At 40.1% G+C, this 23,657-nt stretch overlaps 1 protein-coding gene across 1 annotated transcript in view; it reads right to left on the reverse strand.

The window, feature by feature from the left end:
* The window catches only part of hcn1 (hyperpolarization activated cyclic nucleotide-gated potassium channel 1), a gene marked incomplete at both ends in the record, with an annotated part of 68,295 nt that extends 50,872 nt beyond the window's left edge, over window positions 1-17,423 (reverse strand). The window contains 2 exons of the mRNA XM_080510125.1: window positions 11,124-11,547; window positions 17,068-17,423. Coding sequence (XP_080366251.1) covers window positions 11,124-11,547; window positions 17,068-17,423 — 780 coding nt within the window. The remainder of the gene's footprint in view (window positions 1-11,123; window positions 11,548-17,067) is intronic.
* Between the last annotated feature and the right edge of the window lie 6,234 nt (window positions 17,424-23,657).

The following is a 23,657-nucleotide window of genomic DNA, read 5'->3' on the forward strand; positions in this document are numbered from 1 at the left end:
ACAACTCCTTCCTCATAAAATGTCAAACATGTAAAAAGCAGACTCTTACATATAAAAACATGTGACATATCTCTTTAACCTCCCTCATGCTGTGACTCCCACACACGAGACAACAAAGGCCTGCTTCACTTCCAATGATTTGCAGTGCTTTGTACAAAGTGGGGCTCCTCAATCTGTTGATACCATGGACCACCAAAATAATACAAACATCCTCCAATAATAGAGCCCTAATCCAAAGAGACAAATCTGATTTAGACTTAAAAATGGCTTTGCAAGATATCTTATCAAAAACTCGAATCTGAATAAACAATGCGAACATCGACATTGCTTATATGAGATGATAATCTGTTGGCTGTTTTCCAAAAATAAGCTGATGCTTAAAAGACTTGCTGAACCAAATGCAACCTAGCATGCGCGAACACCACGGTGCAGCCTGGAGACTGATGAAAAATGCAAAAGTGAAGAGGAGGGAGCAGTGAATTCACGGTTCTGTAGCCAAGTGCTTAGTAACACTGGGCAAAAAAATAAAAAAAATTGCTTATACACATGCTTCATTGGCATCTGCACCATGTTTATCCAAATATGGTTATTAGTCAGTATTATCAGGACAATGCTAGGATTTACACACAACATTATTTCTTGCTACATTTATTAATTTTGTGTGATGTTTGAAATGTTTCATTCAAGCTGTAAGATTCAAAACCAAACATATGTACAAAGATCACAGCAACTTTGCTTTTTTATTATATTGGAATTATGTTGCTGTTGACAGAGCTTTGCGTCCATAGGCCACTCATTATAGTTCCCTTTGAGAATTCTGCAGTACGACCACAGAGAATAATTGTAATATGAGTTTATATATATATATATATATATATATATATATATATATATATATATATATATATATATATATAACTAAGGGCAGCAAAAATATGACTTCATTCATAAGAGGATGTACAATTAACTCCATTAAAGTCAACGAAACACTCAAATGGTAATAAATCAATGACTCTGCAGACACAAACAGAGTTGCTCCATGGTTCCCAAATAACTCATGAAGGAATTACAAAACAGGATTAGAAACATAATATTAGAATCCAACAGAATTCTAGAAACTTTGTTCAATGACAATGACAGAGAGATACTGTGAAAGTAGCTTTTTAAAAGCCACAAAGCAGAGAGATTAGTCTTGATCTGGGCTGCCAATGAGAATATAAACAGTGTGATTGATGCCTTAGAATCCTCACCTGACTACATTGAAGATACTTGACAAAAAGTGGTGGTCAATCACCGGGACATCAAGTTTGTCACAGCTGCAACATTTCCAGCTTCTCCTCGGGGTGCAGAAACACCCATTCAGACCTTCACCTTCTTGTGATTGGAGCAACACAGTCAACCTGACTTCTGCCTCCTCTTTTTTTGTCACTCGTGATATACGAGCTGCTTGCAGGCTGCTGCCACCATTTGATAAATAACATGCGCATCTGCAGGCATGGAATTTATCTGGAATAGTGCAAACGTCTTGTTGTCCCTTCAGTGTCCTCAACATACCCTGAAGTGAAAGAGAATAATTGCACACTCTAAAAAAACAAACAAAAAAAAAAAACAACAACTATGCACCCTGTCCTTCTTCTTCTTTTGGGTTTAACGACAGTTTGCATCCATAAAGTTGCACTACCGCCATCTGCTAGTTCTATCTATCTACATTGCTTTCCACTGCTCTATAGGCCTGTCTTTCTTCTTTTTGGAACATTAAATAAACAACCCATTGTTTAGTCGTTGCAGTGGGTGCTTTGTGGAACAGCAAATTGAGCTGACACATCCGCTCAGAAGTGAAAAAAGTAAAAAAAAAAACAAACTAATTGAAACTCAACCCAAGATGTGATTCTGATTCCCAACAGTCATCTGGACATGAGAATATATTGTTGGTGATATAAATGTTCCATTGTGCTGCCAAGCTGCAACTTAACACGTCAAGGCTACGGGGTAAGAACTATCTCGATGCACACACACACACACACACACACACACACACACACACACACACACACACACACACACACACACACACACACACACACACACACACACACACACACACACACACACACACACTCACACACAGTCATGACACAGTCCAACAACAATCCGCAGCCTCTCACATCCCATCACATCAAACCACATCAAATCGCATCACATAACAGGAAGCAGTTGTGTAGAGTCATCAACCAGCGGCTCTGCTCCAGCACGCCTCTTTCACAGAACAGAGTCCTGCAGCTCTTCACGTTCCCGCTACACGCTACTGTATGTGTGTCCTACAACTAAATGCCATTTGAGAGAACATGCTAATGAGGCCAGGCTCTTTTTAATTATCCTCCTATAAATGCCATTTGCTCCTGACTGTGAATAATGAATTGTATGTTTTTTCTTATAGATTCTTATTCATGCTTAAGGTGTTGCTGCTATTGCTGATAAAATGAAAGTGCAGGTTAAAAAGATCGTGTGTCAACAAAACCACAACCAATACTATAAAATTGCCCATATAGTCACTCCCGCATTACAAATTTGAGGTACAGCACGAAGCTCAATCTAGAAAAGAAAAAAGATCATTCAACAACGTTACTGTTGATGCACAGATGAAATGGCAAACTGAAACACCCACACTGTCTTCCTCCCTTTGTTTCCTCTCTTTCGTTCTGCTCTCGCTTTCAACCTCACACATGATTCAGCACTTCATGATTCAGCACACCTCCCGAGCGTTTGTGTCTGTGTGTGAGTGATTATGCACCTGTGTCCTTACATGAGACCGGGGCAGTAGCCTCAAGGCACAGAGCATTGGCACTGCCTATTCTGGGACAGGTGAACCAACTCTAAAAGCGTCTGTAAACAGAGGCCCACTAATCTCCTTTGGCACTTAAGTATATGCTGCTGAAGAGGCAAATTGGAGTACACATGATGATTCCTATCTCACATCAGAATGACTTTACTTTGTCTACTTATTATGTTTACAAGTATGAAAGCATTACTATAAATTATTTGAAAAGGTTTAAATACCGTGAGAGTTGTTCTAAAGTGACCAATTTGTCAATTAGAGTATGACTATATACTTATTCACCCCCAAAAAGCAACTTCAATATCCCTTGATCAAAAATCAATAAGAAAAGGAATCACATTTTTCTGTCATTTACAATTTAGTGGTATCCATGTTCAATTGTTTGGCTTGTACTTTAAATAGAAATGCTTCATTTTTAGTTTTTTAAGTGTGTGGACTTCCCGTGGGGGGCGCCATAAAGCTTCAAGGGGTGGGGGAAAAAATCTGGTGGTCAGGGGAAAGCCTTTTCCTAGGCAAAGTTTTAATATTTGAAAAGAAATAATGTCAAAAAGAAACATACTGAAGGTACAAGTGCTCGTGTATTGCTTTTACTACAGATGCAGGCAATATTTGGGGAATCAGTGGATCTTTCAAGATGAAAAATTCTAACTAGTAGAAGATGAGTTGTGCCTTTTGTTGTCAATGAAATCTGCTAACAGTAATATCTGCAGGATGTCCTTCATTCAGCTACAAAATACTATTTTGTGTGAGACACTTGTTAAACTAATAAAACACAATGCCTTAACATACATCTAAAAAGTATAAGTGAGCTGCTTTAATTTGGCACCCCAAAAAACTCAAGACAAATTGATGATTATGTTTTGTTTCTTGACATACTGAGCCTCACGACGGAAGAGATTTCATTGGTTATCCAGTGTAATGTGGTAATGTGGTTAAAGCCACCATCTTGTCTGCTCCCACACAGTGAACTGGATACCCGGGTCAGTGGGCTCACATGTTCCCCTTTTCGGATCACTTTACTTGACTGTGAATCATGCACCTTCTCTCCGGAGGACACATCCCTACAGGCATCCTCTAATTAAACAGATCACTTGAATCATGTTCTGTAGTCAGCTGTCACTTGTAAAAGACAGAACAGCATGGAGCCGACATCAGCTGTGTTTACATATGAAGTCATTCACTAACAACATCCAGGTGACTGTAAGGGAGTAAAAAGGACATCCCCTCTATAAGTGTGCATCTCCAGTCACACTTGCACTGCAACTCCGTGGCTCCAACACAAAGTGGAGATGCACATACAGTAACTCTCCATAGCACCCACTTCCTACAAGCATCTGCTCAGTGCATGCTACACACAGAGCTTATCTCAGTCTTCACTGCAAGCTAGTTATGATAAAATAAATCAACATCACTGATTAAGGGATCTTACCACCCCCACCCAATCAGGAACGTATTCTGTACACATGATTGGCAGAGGAGTCAGAGAAAGGACGCTTCGGGGCGTCTTTAAGCTGCGAGCACGACTCTGGTGATGACATGATGACACAGTTTCATCACCAGGAGCCTCCTTTCACATGCATCAGAAGAAAGTGAAAGAGGAGGGATGAAAGAGTAAGAACAAAAAAAACCATCAATGACGCACTTTACTGTATATTTTTGTCACTTCAGATGTTGAGCGCTTCAGAGTACAAGAAAAGAGGAAATAATTAGATTAAGTTGGAAGAGGTTGAAAGGAGAACAGGGAGGAATTGGTAATATCACCACATGTCTTGCAACTGTAGTATGTTTGTGCTAAATAATTACTGTGTTACAGCTGTATCAGAATACACTCACCTCTGAAACGTGATCTTGGGCAACATGCATTGTTACACAGTGGTATCAGTGTCAACATGCATTGTATGTATTATGAAGTACTTATCATAAAATGTCTAATTATTATGCTCTAAGGGTATAATGTGTCACAGAGCATGTTGGTGCTGTTATAGGAAACACACAAACACATATGCATTGATTATCTCCCATAGTATTACAAAAATATCAATAACAAAAAGCATTTTCCTCCAATTTAATGGTTGATATGTGCACCAGACAAATTTTCCTGAGCCCTGCAAAGCTACAAGCTTTATTAAAAAAAATAATTTCAATAAACAGAGAAAACTAAAGTTAGCTCGCCAGCGATATTGTGCTGAATTAGTTAGCAAAATGTTATACAAATGTATTCATCCAAATTTCCGGAGCAGCATCACAGCTCGGGACAGTAATTAGATCCTAACAGATGTCTTATGAGGCAAGAATTGATTATAACACTGAAGAGAAAAAGACTGATAAGGAATCTAGAATCATCCTATACAAATAAATCAAAATAAAATACTTAAACCTGGCTGTAATATTAGTGATGATCTACAGCAGAGAACAATTCTTTGTGTTCTTTGTCTTTAGAATGAACACAAATGTTACAAAAGCTTCTGGTATAGTCTTCTGTTCTGTGCCAAGCATGCGCACTGTTGGTTTCTGGTCATGGGGAATATACCTTAAATGGATTGTTAGCTCATATTTACAGTGGTTTGTAAAATTAAAATTCAGAATTGAATTTGATATATGACTTTAATTTATGTGATACAGATTCGACCTCTGGTGCAGTAAAAGACAAACTCTGCCTCGGGCCTCAGAAAGGGTAGAGCTGTCCCAGGGGAACTGGTGTGCTGCCACAAGCCCAACCTGAGCCCTCCTGTTCGGGCTGGAATCTGGCGAGAGGCCTGGTGCCTGTGATGAGCCAGATGTGGTACCGGGAGCTCTGGGGATTTTCTACAGCTGTTTAACAATGTTCTCCCCCTTAGTCTACATTTGCACATTTTTTATTAAATACATTAAAGAAGATTCCTTCCTGAGTGAGGCTGTGAATGAACATTCCAGGTTATTGTTGTGATCCACAACCTAAGATAGTACAAAAGTAAATACAAAAGTAAAAGCACAGGTTGAGAGAAAAAAAAATTGTATTATGACTCTGAGGTCGTTGGAATAATTAAGTCTAAATCTGTGCGGGCGTAGAATGATAAGAGAAACATAAGGGAAGCTGGGTTAGAAATGAATAGGAGCAAGGGGGCATAAATGCCCTTGAAAGATCGAAAAATGCCTCTGAAATTAAATATGAAAGGGCACAAAATGCCCCTGAAACTGTTCTCATTATTTTCGTGAATTGTTAAATACTCAGCTCTTACCTATGTTTCACTGGAGGACCACAATAGGTGGGAGGTCAGAACAAATGACAAGCCTTTTTTTTTTTTTTTTTTCATTACAGTGAATATTGAGCTGGATAAATTAAACTACTTATGGGCAACAGGAGATCTATAAACTCAATGCTGACACATAATCAAGTTTTTCCCCCTCCTCCCAGCTTCAGTCTGTAGCTTCCACCAACACATGAAGAACACATAAATACTCCACTGAGTCTGAACTCACTCCTTATTTCAAAGTGTGAAGCTTCTCTTTGGTGCCTTCCAAAACTTTTCAATAAAACAACAAAAGCAAAATGCTTACTTTGTGCCAACAGATTTCACAGATCCAAAAATGGCCAACATGTTGCCAGCAGCTGGATTCATGACTCAAAAATGTCAGCCACCACCTTGGACTGGAACCAGTTTTGCAGAACTGTGAGCCAGAAAAGTTTACGACGCATACTGAGTCCAAAACTGAAACTTTTAAGTTTAGAAAAATAAAATATTACAAATTTGCATATGCATCTACATATCTTAACAGTTTTCATGTCCCTGGGTAACAACCTTTGTTCCCCCAGAGTCCCCAGAGCTGCCAGAGCCTGTAAGAAAGGCTGGAGATCCCTTTTTGTATCTCTGACTTGTCAGAAAACACTGCCATAAAGTCAAACGCTGGTCAAGAGCCCAAGTTGGAAAACACCGCTTTATAATAGAAGTGCATAAAAAATAAAAATCACATGAGATTTTCCACATGGGTGTATGAGTGAACAAAAGGATGAATGCCTCACTTCACCAATGAGATGCTATCTGTGCCTGTCTGCTGCAGTGCTGGGTGTGTGCAGTAGCATGACAGGGACTGGCATGCCTCTTTTTGAGACTGGAAATGCCATGAATGTGAATAAAAAGAGGTTAAAAAAAAAAGGTGAAAGTATTTTCATTTGATTAATTGTTATCATGAAAACATTAACTGGTGCAACACGCATACTCGGAAGTCGGGTGACAACACAGAGCATGAAACCCAGTCATGTGCTTTCAGATGAGTAAACCGGGCCACGGTTTGGTCTGTGCTTATTGAAATTGTGGTGTTTGAGCACAGGCCATGTTTACCTCTCTGCATGACCTTCACACTGTATGCTGCAATTTCCCTAAGCACTGCATATTGCTATAATTATGGGTGAACAAACACATGAATGAACAATTGAACAAACTCACAGATAACCACCCGTACAAACAGTGTCATCCTGGAGCATAAACATCAAGCTGGTGCTGCAGCGTGCACAATTGCTCAACTACACACCGCAATGCCACATATTTCACTCAATGCCATAAATCTCTGTGTTTACTGCATAACATATTTCTTGCTAACCAACTGGCACAGGCAAATGGAGTCATCTACTTTTCCTTTCTAATGAGTGACAATTAAGCGAGGTGCTTGAATTTGATGCGTCAGTTCCTCTGTGGGAAGTAAGACTGAAGCAATTCAGCTGTTTTAATTTGACCATAGTCAGTGCACATTTCCTGGCACCACTGCCTCAAATACATTAGCTCTCAAAATGTGAGGCGGGCTTCCCCCTGGGGGGGCAGATGAGAGCTTATGGGAGGTACAGAAAAAGGATAAATCTGCAGTCACTGGGATTGTTGAATACTCATTATTGGGAAGAAATATTAAAAAGAACTCGTTACACACTATTGATTTGATTAAAACATATATTTGTATGTCTGAAACTGTATGTCATATTAAAAAATTATGAAATGTGACAACAGTTTCAGACTCCATATAATGACTTATCAGATTTTAAATGATGCTTAACTAGAAAATGAAGGACTCATTCAGGGTGGGCAGAAATGAACACAAGGAAACTGTAAAGGAAGGAGCTATGAGCTCTACTCAATGAATGTGTCTCTTATTAAAATTAGTATGTTACAAGTTAATGATCCTGATCTGCATTTGTCACGTCTTTGTATTCATGTCTGATGTTTTGTAGGATAATGCACATTCAAATTTGAAAGATTCAAATCTTAAAGCCACACCATGATAAGCACTATGAAAATTAGGCTTCACCCTTTAAAATCAAAGCAAATCAGCTACATGTGTCATGTACACACATTTCCATTAGATTTATAATTTGTCATTGACCACATGTAGCCCAAAGCACAAAGCTCAGGTCTGCTCTGATGGATTCCTGTAGTGTATGAGCACCTTTTAACAAAGGAAAGTTTTTAATCAAGACATGTTTGCTCCTGAGAGAGTAAGAGAAAAGTTTGCAGGAATATTCAGCCTGTAATCAGGCTAAATGACCATCTTTGTTTGTGTTTCTTCAAAATACATATAATGCTTCTATAATGTCATATTTAATGCTAATAATTATGGCATGACAATATGTTTTAAAGAAATCTGACAAAAAAAATGTATGAAATGTAAACAAAATTATATATGTGAGAGATTGTGAAAGATGTGTAATTTATCTCTTTCTAATCATGTTGAACAGATTTTACTATATGTAAATGTCATCAGGCATGCCTATATACACTGATCTCAAAGTTTAAAAGTCTTAAATTATCAATAAATCAAACCCTGGTATACATTTTTTTTTTAAGTTATTTTTAATTTTGATGATGACTTTGTCAAATTTTGAGTGATGACAAAACCTCAAATCTGCACAGTTGTCCAGCCGGCACTGATGAAATCACAGTCCCTTTTCCTCACAGATGGAGGGACGGGATGGTGAGAAAGTGAAGATGGGGGCAGGGAGCACACAACAGATGAAGGAATGACGGATGGACACACAGGCTGGAAGATGACTTACTACAGAAAGTGACTGCCTGTATAACTAACTCAGTCCATCCCAGGGCTGATGTAATGACGGTTCACCGCTCGAGACCCATTATGATGCAGGAGACTACATTTGTCCCTCCATTAAAGCTTTAATCCTGCATCCTACACCTAACATGTTACGACAGCTTGGAATTTTTCCACCGAGTGCCTTTTCTTTCCTCACATTTATTGTGGACGCATCTGATTCGCTGTTGTGTTATTATTCAGTGTGTCTATTTAACGTGGCAACACTAAAAATAACAAGATTCAATTTGTATTCTGCACATTCTGTGTTTTTGGGCATGCTGACATTGCACACAACAACATCTAAAGGAAGAATGACTGCTCCAAGAAGAGTGACATAGCGAGAGTGAGAGGGTAAGAAAAAAAGCAAGCGTGAAGGGGGGGGGGGGGGTGCAAAGAGGACAAAGATGCTGGAGTTTGATAAGCAGAGAGAAGATTGGAGGCAAAGAGGAATGACGTGAGAGAGATGAACTGAGAGTAGTTCAGGGCTGTAAGCTCTGCTGTTGCATCCAGCATTATGACACATCCCTATACTCTGCAATGCACTGCACTGCTTGCCTGCACACAGACTGAAAATTTTCATTAACCGCCTACTTGTGGGTCTAACCTGGTCCATACTGTCTCATCCTCCCACGGCATAAAGCGCTGGAAACTCGAAAGTAATATAATATAACTGCTCTATCTGAATTGCATGATCAGCCCACACACACTAGTGCACACACTGAGATAACATCGGGCAAAAACCATACATACAGTGCTCACATTCAGTGTGTGTGTGTGTGTGTGTGTGTGTGTGTGTGTGTGTGTGTGTGTGTGTGTGTGTGTGTGTGTGTGTGTGTGTGTGTGTGTGTGTGTGTGTGTGTGTGTGTGTGTGTGTGTGTGTGAATACCGAATCCAAAACTCTATCTGGAAAACCTTGAACAATGTTTAGCTGAAGCGTAAATAATGCCTTTGTTTTTAATATAGCACATTATGCAGAGAGTCATACAAAATTAGTTTGAAATACACACAGCCGGGAAAATAAATAAGCCTCCATAAACACTGTGAAAGTCATCGGTACTTATGCACAAAGATGATCTTTTCCTGCTCCATAAATGCTCACTGATCCATGACGTGGGGGGCTGGGAATCGGACAAGCTCAATTGTACCAAGTTCTGACTCAATACGGTTCATGACTATTGCTATTGATATGTTTACATAAGCTGATGTTTGCACAATAACACTGAGGATACCAATTGGTTGCCCAAATCACTTATGTGTGAGGCGTATTGCCTTTTTTTTTTTTCCCCCATCTCATACTGCTGTTAATACACTGTTGTAGCATGCAGGATGTACACTCTGAAGAATCTGAGCTCAGGCTGTGTCCTGACACCAACATAATTTGCTTCAGTCAGTGTAGTAAACAGCGAGGGATAACAGCAGCGATAACAGCGAGGGAGGGACAGGGAGCTGCAGCGCAAGGACGTTTGGGATAAGAGTCAATGGGTTCATTAAAAATGACAGCGTTCCTTTTTAGCTATTTACATTTACACTAAGCTGAAGTGAAGTAGTGTCAACTTGTCTCCGGTAATATGTAGAATGTATCCTGCAGCTGAAATGGTTCAGTCGTGCAAAACCTTTCGATCAGATAGTGTAACAAAGTCATTAACAGGAGAGGGCGAACACTTGAGCTTGGTCAAACAGTCTGACTCAGTCGGAGGTAATCATCTATCACTCTCAGTTGGGTCCAGTGGGGCATAACTGTGGTATTTACACACAACCCACAAATGTCATCTAACATTTAGCCTTCAATTTAATTTTCTTGTTGTAAACATAAACTTTTGTCCTCTCGATGGAAAAATTAGCCACACTACATGTATTATTGCCTGAGTACATGAATCATCTTGATAGAAACCCACTGACAATTCAGGTAGTCACTTTTGATTTCTGATTTGGAATCAATTTCACCCATCAATGAGCTGAAACTGATATTACCACTTGTTATCCACAGTTAAGGTTTCTGAGCGGCGATGAATGACAGCACCTATTAGATTTATGCGGACACAATTACATGTGCGCAATAACCTTTCAAGGTTGTTACCACGCTGCTGAGAAAAGCACCCAGCCAGAGTGAGCGTCAGCACACAGCACTGGAAAAAAATAAACAAATTATGTGATGTAACTCTTCCAGGCTGGTCTCATATCAGTACCTTTTTTTTTCTGGTGACGTATGTGGACAGAGAAAACATATACACACCTCTTCCCATTGATGTATGTATCTGATGAGTCGGGACAATCTTAACAGACGCAGAAGACTGAGGATCTTGGTGAAGCGGACGATTCGCAGAGCTCGGGCTGTTTTATAAACCTCAGAGTCAAAGCCTTTCTCCACTATTAAAAAGATATAATCCACTGGAATGGAGGAGAGGAAGTCCACGACGAACCAGCTCTTCAGGTAATTCATCTTGATGACCTTGGGATCGAGGATGATCTCGGAGCTCTCCTCATTGACAATCCCCGTTCTGAAGTTCATGACCAAGTCCACCAGGAAGATGGTGTCCGAAGCCACATTGAAGACCAGCCAGGTGGTAGTAGTCTGCTCTGAGAAGAAGGTTATTCCCACAGGAATGATGATTAGATTCCCCATCATCATGATGAGCATTATCAAGTCCCAGTAGAACCTGCAGAGCAACACACACAAGTCAGCAATGCAGTATGTGAAAACACGTTTAAGCTAGATGAGGTCAGTTAAACAGGTTTGCCGTTCAGCTTATATTTTCGGACATATTTGGTTGCAATAAGATAATATCACAACATAGATATACGAAAGATTGCAAGTTTTTGCACTTCATCTGAGACAGGAAAGAAACTAAAGTAATGTTTATGCATGATATGTCTGTTACGGCCACACATTTTCAACATTAAGACAATAACACAGTCGAAAAGAGAAGAATTATCTTCTCGGTGCCATATCATGGCTCACTTACTGCAACTATCCAATCATTGTTGAGAGGTTTCAAATCAAATTCCCCCAATACTTGACGATGTCAATTAATGCGTCATAAATAAAATGAATGTATGAATTCAGACCCATTTAGAAAGAGATTCTTATCTATCCTGGCTGTGTTAAAGTCCCTATCCACTGTTATGTGGTGAACAGAGCCAGAGGTGATTCATCAGCACTCTTCCCCTTCTAACAAAGTGTCCTGGTCCTCAGTAAAGGCCAAGCAACCATGAATGAAAATAGATGCTTTCAGGAATCCTATCTCATTCTAAAAACTCTCCACTGACGCCATCCCTGCTGCCTGACTGCCTGCCGCTGCTCCACCTTGCTGCCCGTCCGTGGTTGTTGTTGAAGGTGGAAATGGACTGGCTGGCTGGCAGGCTGCCTGTCTGGCTGGCAGACTGGCCACCCAGTAATGGATCTGTTTGAATAAATTAAGCCAAGGCCTTGGCTTTATAAATATCCACAGATCATGTGTCCGATAATTGTCCTCACCTCAACGAAACAGCGATCTTCTAGGCTGTTTGTAATATTCACCAAAGGTATTTTTACACCTGCAGGCATTGAACCGGGGCCTGTGAAGTGGACGCTTAAGCACAGCGCATGATGCACTTGGGAGGTTCGTGATGCTTTCATCCCTTTCAAGTCCGCATAATGGCAGCATACTTACACAACAATGATAATGAGTATGAGCACCAAACACCAGCATTTTTAGTTCACCTCAGCGAAGACAACGAACCTCCATAATCCTCACAACTTGGCTTGAAAAGCACTTTCCTCAGCTGCATTACTGTCTGGAGATGACATTTCCACATGCAATAATGTGCATACAGTCATGTGCGTGTGCCATGAACTCTCCTGTTTACCATGTAAATGTTTAATAAGAACATGAATACATTATGAATAATCTCTAATTGCCTGAGATACACAGAAAATACTTTTTCTAATCTAAAGGGGACAGGAACTGCAACAAATTGGATGTATGAATAGAATAATACAAATGGCATAAAAAGAATACGTTTGGAGTGAAGTGCAAATAACCTCTTAAAATTCAGTTTTTAGTTGACATTGCAGTAATTATTAGAAAAGCAAAGAGTAATGTTCTTATTCCTTCTAAAAAATCCTTACACCATGCAAGAAACCGATGTTTGTTTGTTAGTTTGTTTGTTTGTTAGTTAGTTAGTTTGTTTTTGCACGATGTAAACGTTTTCCAAAGACAATAATACAACACAAATATCTGTTCTGGGAAGAAGCTTCCATATCTGACAGCCCACATCTCCAACATATTTCTATCAGGATTCAAGTAGGTGGTTTTTATACTGTACATGACCAAAACGACACCCACTTATCTAATGAATAAAAGATTAGGTTAAGGTAGTGGGAGTTCAAAATGCACAAACACAAAATACTTATAATATAACGATGTGTTGTGCCAATACGGATGTACTGACCACTTTGAACAGCACAAGAAATCTTTGTGCAAAATGTGAGAATAGCATTTAGAATTTGAAAGCAACATTAGATTTGCTTTCACTGTATATAATGTTTGCTCATTTCTTTATTGAGCCTTCGCTCTGCCGGAGATTGAGTGAAGAGCATGCAATGCAGCTCCAATACTTGCATTTTGTTTCTGGAGGTCACAAGGTGAACTCCAGTTTTTGCATCAACAGCTCCATCAGCAGTGTCTCTATAATCAGTTCCACCGGCATAAAGTTCACTCCCATGCACACTCGCTGGTTCTGCCCTTGTTGTGTATTCAAATTCAGATGAGCTGTGATCTAGGCCATCATGTTTCATACTCTGTTAAGCTTTAGTTGGCAAAAAGCTGCCGTTGTCATTGATTAAAGATCGGTAAATTCTCCATTAACACTTCCTTGGCCAAAGTGCATGTTTCCACGCAGGAACTCAAGGCTAATAACAGACAAGTTGCAGACCTCAAGTGGAGTTTGGGGAATCGCTGTGGGAATGATCTTGCTTCAAATCAAGCCAACACATTTTGCCTTGTAGGTTTTCTCCCTACAACAAGTGATCCATCATAATCAATGCCAGAACACTCCTGCCAAGCAACAGAGGGAACCCCACACAATCTTACTCAGCACAACTCGGCCCTATCCAATGAGCATGGTACACCAGGCGACAAGAGGGGACACGTCGGTGTAAATAAAGTGAAAACAAACACTCCAGGTCAAAAAAAGAGATGACAATATCATCAGCGACAGATACATATGATCACTGAGAGAAACCCAAATGTTTATTCAAATTTGTTCAAATGAGTGTGGGGGTCCCATGAAAAAACAAACAAACTGGAATATAACATCTTTCAACTTCCACTGAGGAAACAATGTATTACAATACTGCACAGCTGAATGTCGAAAGTGGGAAATTGAATATTGTAATGGTGAAAATAAAAAGGGATTGATTATCAAAGATCAAGAGAGACTATTAGAAACCCAAATGTCCATAACGTTATGCATCAGTGACATGTTTAAATGGCAATACAATTTTATGGTGTGCAAAAACGGCGACATGGCATTTTAACTATAATGAGATGTTGCTTTGAAATGACTAAGAAGGCAACTCTCTGTCTGCGTAGACAACCTCTTCAAAACAGACTCTGACAGAAAACATCACTGAGAGTCTTTTCGACCATGACAAAGGCCTCTTCTTTGTAAAACCAGAGGTGTGTGAGGCCATGGATGAGGCCTCTCTAAAAATCTATGAATAATGAATATTACTAACCTGCCATCAATCCTTAAGCAGCCACTGTGTACAAAGAATATGTTGGATATTGAGTTTCAAACACTCCCACAAAGCAATATAAAGCCTGTGTGAATAGTGGTGTCATTCACAGACTGCACTTACGTAAAACTTTTCATTAGAAAGACTATGTAATGTGTTTGTGCCTTTCTCTTGTCGATCACAAAAGATCCTGCCATGGTATGCCAAAGTTATTGTGAAAGCAAATGTATAATAAAACAATTACATCTTCACTGATGAAGACATTCAGAGCAACAAGTACATAACACAGACGATAGACGCAGGACAGGAACAAACTTTACTTTTAAACAACAGCGGGAGGCCTAAAGAGAGTATCATTGCATCCTCCATCGTTTATGCGCCAGCATGACAGTTAGCTTACGGCCCAGGATATATAACCTCACAGCTGCACATTCAAGCCAGTAGGCAATCACGACGGCATAGGAGGGTCATGTCTTAACACCAGCTAGAGGACAATAACTTTTTTATGGGGGGGAAATAAAATGCCCTTTGCAAAATGTCAGGAGAATTAAACCTTAAGGGGAATACACTAGCCTGTACAGTGAAATATGTTTGCAATACTCCCAAAAACAAAAGGGCCCATACTGCTTGAGCAAGCACACATGTTGTATATTCCCTGTCTGGAGCTTCCTTAATGAATTTGATCACAGAGCATCTATTCAGTTACAAAATATATAAAATATGCTAAATATGCCCAATGCAGGTATTAAAACTAATTATTTTTACATGATCTAATAACCAGGAAACAAAAGGGATGCATTTCACTGAATTGTTCAGGTCTTCCCCTTTGGCCATCTTTTAGAAGGGGTCAATCTTCTTACATAATTGTTTTCAGACTCTGCTAAGCTCATTGACTGTTGTGTTGTGCTAATCCTTGTCCACCATCATCGTACATCTGTGCGCACACATGATCATGCAGATATGTCTATGCCTTCGTGTGTGAGTGAGACTCGGGTAGCTCCACACAGATGGACTTAATATAGATAACAGCCTCATACAGCGTTATAACCTCAATATAAGCAAAGCAGAGCTGCACAGGTTAAGACTTGTGCCTTGCAGGGAACCAGTTTTCTGTCTGAGAAATCAGCTTGCAGGCTCCCGCAGCTCTGAAATCAGCAGCAGGAGGAAGCCTGGAGAAATGGAGTGCTGCATCCTCAGGCCTGCACTGGGTTCAGCACCATGGACAGCTCCGGTGATAGAGGCAGTGGGAGCAACGTGCCCTGGCACGTTACATGTAGCTCCGGCGGAAAACATGGATGATTGTCACCATCAAGCTGTGCCAGGGGACACTGGTGCAGAGACAAGGCCAGATGAGATGCCTAATTGGTGAGTTGGTGAACTGTAAACATGCTGCTGGTTGAGCAACCAGTCCTGCCAGCACCTGAACTCATTTGTTTACCACTGTGTCAGACCAAATTAGAAGCAGCCAATCCAGAGTCAAGAATGACTTATTGTCTCTACAACTCCTGCCTATAATATAGGGCTCTCTTTGCAAGGCAGCATCACCTTGCAGGCTCACTCTGCAGCTTGTGAGATTTACAAGCAAAACGAAATATAAAAACCATCATGTAATTTTATCATTTTGGTCATTATCAGGAAAGGAAGGGTGTCATGCACTTTTGCAGCTCACGTGAAACAAACACATTCCTTCACATTTCCTGCTTAAAAAAAACAAAACAAAAAAAACAAATAAACCCAGTGCATCCCTCATATAGCTACCCCTCAAAGTGCCTATAACTCTGTGATCATATTTTGAAATAATTTTACATTAATCCATTGAAAAACACGGCCATTTTCTCCTTTATCGTTTCTCTGCATGATTTTACCGCATTCTGTGCATTTTTTTTTTTTTTTTTTGTACGCAGGCCCGTCTCCTCCCCGCCGCCTACAATGAAATGTTTACAACCGTGATGGTGCAATGGCATTGTCACGTTGTGTCCAGGTACTGTCGCACCCCTGCACGGGCGGAATATGTCGCAATGAGGAGCGGACACTGCTGCTGGGCAGAAAGCCTCAGGCTGGTGTGTGTGCGCGCGTGTGTATGTGTGTCTCTAAATCATGACATTCACCATCCTTTTTCCAAGGACATCTCTCTCATACACCTTTAGCCTTAATGCGTGCCTCGCCAACGTGATAACAGAAATGCTGCAATGAGACGCACGCTGGATGAGCACATTTTGAGAGAGAGAAGACTCCTTCAGCCGGCGAAAGCTTGATTGCCTAAAGACAGAGGTAGATTACATGCGCTTTGGGGCAGGTTGTGTGTGCGTGTGTCTCTGTGTGTCTGTGCGTGTGTGCCGATGACAGAGCGTTCTGTGTGAAAGTGTAGGGTATATCTTGCAGACCCCAGGGTGACGGGAGGGGTGGATGAAAAGAGAGGGAGGAGGGTGTTGGAGCAGGTGTCTATTTCAGCCCTTACCTAAAATCGCTATATGGGTGAATGATCCAGTATCCAGCCGTTTGAACCCTCTCTTGCTCTTTCTCCACGGCTTTCTGACTGCCGAACATACGCAAGGAGAACTTATTGACTCCGGGCTGCATCATGGCCCCAAATTGCCTCTGCATAAAACCATGTTGCCTGGCCGCCCCATCCAGATCGTCAAAACCGACCATGGCCTCTTCCCGTTCCCCCTTGAAGCCCACTGAGTTGCCATGGTCCTTCATGTTCTGGCTCCCCGTGTTATTTTTCTGTATCGAGTCTTGTCTCTGAAAAACATTATTCCCATCCGCCTTCTCCTCCTTGTTGCTGGAGAACGAATTCGATTTGTCTTCCATGGTGTTCTTAGTCTTCCCGTCTTCCTCTGAGACAAAGCGTTCTGTCTCCTGCTCGGGAGGGCTGCGCGCAAAAACTCGAGAGGACCCGCCGTGTGCGCTCCGTGCTTCTTTTGATGTCCTTCAAACTGTTCAGCTCCTCTGCCTTCAACGCGAGTGCTGCAAACTGAGACAGAGTGCCCGAGAGCCCGGTGGATCAGGTTTCTTGGGTTACCGCCATCTACCGACGGCCCCGGCTTCTGCCGTCCAGAGCCTGCGCCTCGTCTCACTCCGCACGGCACTGCGGTTTAACTGGCACATGCTCCTGCACCTTATTTACATAATGTGGCTCATGATATCACCCCCCTCCACCCTCCCCGCACACACCTTCCCCCGTCTCATCTCTCCCACTCTGTCATCAGTTTCACACATGGCAGGAGAAAGCCAATATTATAGTAGCGGATCGAATGGATGTTAATCAAGACGTTTCTTTTGTTGCTGCTCTTTCTTTCAATTGATACAGCATGTGCGCTTCCTGCGGCTCGGCTGGCAGCGGCTCGCCTTCCTGCTGAGGAGTTAGAATAAAAAAAGGCAACACGGTGAAACAGATTGTAAACTCGGTGCGATCACATTTTTTTTTGTGCCACTGGTCATATGAGAAAACTAGTTGAACATCTTGTGGAAATCACACCTTTAAAGGTGTCGCAGATGATGATCCAACATTTAGTGGGATTGTGCTTCACTGTACTGCGCTTTAGTTTCAAGCCACTTGTTTGCAGAGCATCCCGGGCATTGACATGCATCGCAGGAGGTTGTATTCTCCAAATATAATTATCTGCCCGGAGCTCCTTAGACCAGATTTAATGAGGTAATGTCTGCAGACTGCTTTCTGACATGTACATTCTGACCAACTACTCCTCTATGTAGCTACAATCAACTTGGGTGAATTAAAAAGAAATAAATAATCAGGAAACATGTTTAACTAGACTTTTACAATTAGAATCAGCTGCTCATTGCTGCGTGACTAAATATTCCACATTATATGTTTAACAAAATGGAAATGTTGTAAACATACATGACACTGGCCAGAATGAAGTGGCAGGGAGTGGTTATTTAAATTCTAAATTTATTAAAGTGTAAAAAAAAAAAAAAATGAATATTGGTGTTTCTGAGCAGAGGCTCCACCTTGACCCTCACATAAAGGCTGCAGACCTCTTCTTCAATCTCTGATTTCTCAAACCATTACAGTCAAAGCCAGTTTGTTTCATAACAATGGAAATGGGCCGAATGGAAATGAAAAGATCATTCAAGTCGCAATTTATAGAACAAGGTAATTATGATACTGGTCACTTACAGCTTCTTTAAAACGAACCTTTATAAGTTCATGACAATTACACAACGCATCAGTATTCATGTTAATTCCTTGTTTTTGCAGGGCACAGTGTGCTGATTAGAAAGTGACAATACTACTGTGGAAATATTTTAAAGCACTGCAATGAGAAATATAGTTTATTTAGGGTTAGGGTTGGAGGGTTTTCTTTATTCATATATGTTATGTACAGTTATCACTTCTTCACATACTTTTCATGGCATATACAAATAGGAACCACCCTTAGTCACTAATGTAAAAAAAAAGAAAAAAACGAACAAAAAAGGAAATATTGTTGTAGTGCTAAAATTCATAATTTCTAAATATTTCAATGTGTGTCTCAACAATCTGTTGACTAATTGAAATCAAATGGAAATAGATGTTATTTTATAAAACATGATGTAATAAACAAACAAAAAACAACCTAAATACAGTAAAATGTGGAATGCTTTTGAATTATTTATTTATTTATTTATCTGTTTGTTTGTTTGTTTGTTTGTTTGTTTCAGGGAATATCAGCCATACAAATGTGTGATGCACAAATACACATTTCATCAAAGGGTTAAAAAAAAAGAAGTGTTGAAGCAACAGCTAATGAAACCTCATCAGAAATTGTAGCCCTACATAGTGTCTCTGACGGGAGGAGCCTCTTTCCCCATGATGGCATCATCCGAGTACAGCATGTCACACAAACCCATCTGCTGTGGACGAGCAGCACGGACAAACCCGCTGAGATCCCCAGGAGTTTCTTTAGCATTGACTCACGGTCGCTGCAGAGAAAAGCTTACGCCGACACCTCCCTGTCAGATATATATAGTCTAAAAAGCTTGACTTCATATGATGGACTCAGACTGTTTTATGTAGTTATACGCTTCTTTAAGGCCAGGTTTAACTTATGTAGCTTCACAATTGGCAAAGCATGGGGAGAGTAATGACAGGCACTTCTAACACAATCTCAACATCTCCCGGTTTCACTGCTGCACTGCCACTTTTGATGTCATTATCTTTCTTTGAGCTTTTGAATCATTAGGGTCCTCTTCTACACCAGAGGTCCTTTCATTGTAGTCTGAATGACATTCAGCATCTTGTTCTGTTCCACTTCCCTCTTTATTTCACATTCACCCTGCACTTCATCACGAGGGAGTCTCTGTAATCAGGACATTTCTGAGTTGTGACTCTTCAACTCATGTTGGCAACTGCAGACACTGATAATGAGATGTGGGTTTGATTTCAGACAGAAATTACAGTGGAGGGAGTAAGAGAGGAAGTGAAAGAGGGAGTGAGAGAGTGAGGCATCTCTTCAAAACAATGTACACAGATATATCAGTATGTGCTTGTCTTACTATTGTATGTTTCGTTATAATTCATTTTATTCACAGTGGAACGGCACAATTTAATGTTTTCAAGACTTTAGTAAGTCATAACTGATGCACTGATTCACTTTTGTTGGGATCAGAAAAATAATGAAACTTTCACATTTTACCCTAAAAACAGGTAACATTTGGGGGTGGACGTTTTCTTCTGTAATATTGTTATTTTATTTCAAGTGATATGTTCTACATTAAACATAATTTCACCTTTTAATTTCAAATGGAGCACTACTTGATGTTTTTTTGTATGTATAACTGCAGTAGACCATTGAGAATGGCCTTCTATAAAATTTGCATGAAAGAAAATATATAAAAAAAAAAAAAAGAAGGATGTCTTCAAACATTTCTTCACACTCAAAAAGCACCATTGAGCAGAGTTTGCAGCTTCCTCCACAATGTGGTATTACATACCCACGGTGAACCCACGCAGTGAGTCCTTTCATGGCTCCACAAAACTGCAGCTGGCTGTGTACACCACTGGAGAGGACATTAGCTCAGATATTTTGCATGTTTGCTTGTGGATTATTATGTAAAGATCCAAATGTTATCGTAATTGAAACAGACATCCCTTAATTTTTTATTTATTTTTTTTGGTGCTTTTTCTCTCTCAGCTGGGTTTGTGTTGGGTTGGATTAGTTGGCAGGCCAACTGTTTCCCCTACACAACGCTTGTGTAACTTCAGTTTCTCTGTTAATAGGGCAGGGAGGGGTACTGGAAGGGGGGGGGGGGGGGGGGGGGGGGGGATGTTGCATAAGATTTATGGCTTAAAGTAATACTGATATTGAACAAGTGCAAGTCCCAGATGGCCCGTTCACGTGTCAGAGTATACATGAAACACAAATAACTTTACCCGGCAGAGAACATGTGTCACAGAAGAACACATTCATATGGGGTAAATCGGCTTGGCCAAATCTCATCGTTAATTCATCGCATCTAAATCTGTGCCGTAATTCCGCCAATGAAGCAACAGTGAGTTAACAAAAGTGCCAGACGTGGAAAAGGTCAAAAAGGACCTTGCTCGGTCATTGTTTAAAGTTTTCTTTACACATTTGCAATAGAAAAAAAAATACTGAGATCACCATTTTCACTTATTTGCTTTAGATAAACAGTTTAATGTTCCCTACGTTGTGCTATAAGCTGCAGATTTGGGATAATTTCTGGAGGATTTGATCCTGCTTCATGATATAATACAAAATATCCCGAAAATGCTGCACTATCAGCTAATATCCTGTTTCCTGTGAGGTAAAATATGTTCCCAATTTTTCTGATGGTCTCATTGGCCTTTCTGAAATTGCATTGTGTGTCTAAGATTACACCCAGTCATCTCTGCTTACGGTCAATACCTCATCTGGACATGAGGCATTACATACCCCTGCACTGCCAGCTATTGCTTATGCCACAAATAGCATCAGCCTGCTCCAGGATGGCTGCATTGTGTTACAATGCCCCCTTGGACCCTTTTCATTTTCTGCAAGTCATTCAATGTAAAGCCACACTCTCCTGCATTTTTATGGCTCACAACCATTTCTGGAGAGATTTAGAAAGACCGTAATGACATGTTTGGGCATTGATGAATAGGTGATATTGTAGCTGCTGTATTTGATCTTGTATTCATTGTAAATTTTAGTCAGAGAACTCGTAAATCACAGAAACATTTAAGAGACCGAGCTCAATAACTGATGCAAATTTAAAACAAAAAAAACAAAAAAAGAAATCTTCCACCTCCTGTGCCGGGCGTGACGACTAATTCACTTGTCCTCTTTGGACTCATACGTCCCAGGACTGACTACTTTAATTAAACCATGATTGGGGCTGGGAAGATGGTACCGTTGTAATAGGATTGCAAGCTTTGGTCTGTGTCCAGCTGAGTCTATCAGGGTATCATGGACCTCAGGGATGAGGCTGAGGCCTTGGACAAGAACCAGCAGAGGCCAAGGTTGATTTAATCAGCAAACTGACTGGTGCGAACAAATGAGAGTATTACGAAGCACAGTCAACAAGATGATTATGAAAAAAAATAAATGACATGGTATAGAATTGTACGTTTTAAAATGAGCAACCCAATTACATGGGAATTGACACGGGAACACTGTTGTGATGACCTGTAACAAAATGTTGTTGCTTAGTTATTGTTAACTACCAGATTATAACACTTATTCCAGTGTGAGGAGTGTTGGTAAATGTCATGGAAAATATAACGTTTCATTAAGGTGACGTAATGTATGTCACAGCTGAAAGGGGTGGGGGGAATTTAATGAATCATTCCAATAAATAAAGCTGTTATATGTCAGTGAGGTTAATGTGACAGCTGGCATCACCCATATCATAATTACATCCACATAGCTGAGCTCTTGTTTAACCTTTACAGATTAAGCAGCTCCTAGGCTACAGCTGCACTTAACCTTTAAGCTCATGTAATGAAATGATGATTATCTACCGCTTATCAACACCACATAAAGAAAGAGGTTTCATGTATCTTGGATCTAATGAGGTCCTGTGAAATGCCCCTTTAAGAGGCCGGAGTTGTGTGGTGGAGACGTGGTGGAGTAGCAGATTCCCGACCCACGAGCTGCAACTATTCATTATTTTCATTTACTGTTTCTAATCAAAGGGACCCATGACCTCAATGTGGCTGTATGATTGCAGAATTTGTTATGTGGGGGTTCATAGTAATGTATAGCTGTAATTATCTTGAAGTGAAAAACAAAACAAAAAAATAAACACATTTTCCGGTTAAAGTTGCATTTAATATTTTCCAACAGAGAAAACTAAGTTTTTGTGATCATCTTTATTCAGTGAAGATCTGATACATGTATACTACACTTTTTACAGTAATGCATTTCATAATGCATATCAACAAATTAAGAAATCAGTGAGATTGCTGAGGTGGGAAAGTCTCCACTTCCCACAAAGGAAAATAAACCTGAATGCTTTGAAACTTTGGAGTTTCCTCACTATTAAAGCAGGAGATTTCACAAAGTTCTCAGAAGCAGCTCTGACTCAACTTGCCATTTTGGTTAAGCTGTTGCTTTGCACATAAGTACTTTTTTTTTTTTTGTGCTTAAATCATATATATATAATATATAATATATATATAATATATATAATATAGCCATAAATCACAACACTCTCTATTTCACCACTTCAATATTTTAATACCATTTCTAACTTTCTATGGAAAAACAAGTGCAACAATTGCTTGACATGTTGAAAGCATAACTAACAACTATAAAGCAAATATGTAAAAATGCTGTATGAACATAAATTGTACTACCTGAATTTCAGTTTGTTTCCCTCTTGGTTGATGTACTGTTTGTTTGCCAGATCTGAGTTTTCAAGGTCCAAATAACACTTTGATATTAATCAAAATTAGAAGCTGATTTCACAAAAATATGAACAATCCAAGTATTATTTCTCAGATTATTGCCAGAAAACTTTTCACCAAAGAATTTGCGTAAGAATTCTCCCGACTACCTCAGTTTCTTCCCAGAATGTTGTGTGATCAAAACATTTACATTT

Source organism: Blennius ocellaris, assembly GCF_963422515.1.
Source record: "Blennius ocellaris genome assembly, chromosome: 15".
Lineage (NCBI taxonomy): Eukaryota > Metazoa > Chordata > Actinopteri > Blenniiformes > Blenniidae > Blennius > Blennius ocellaris.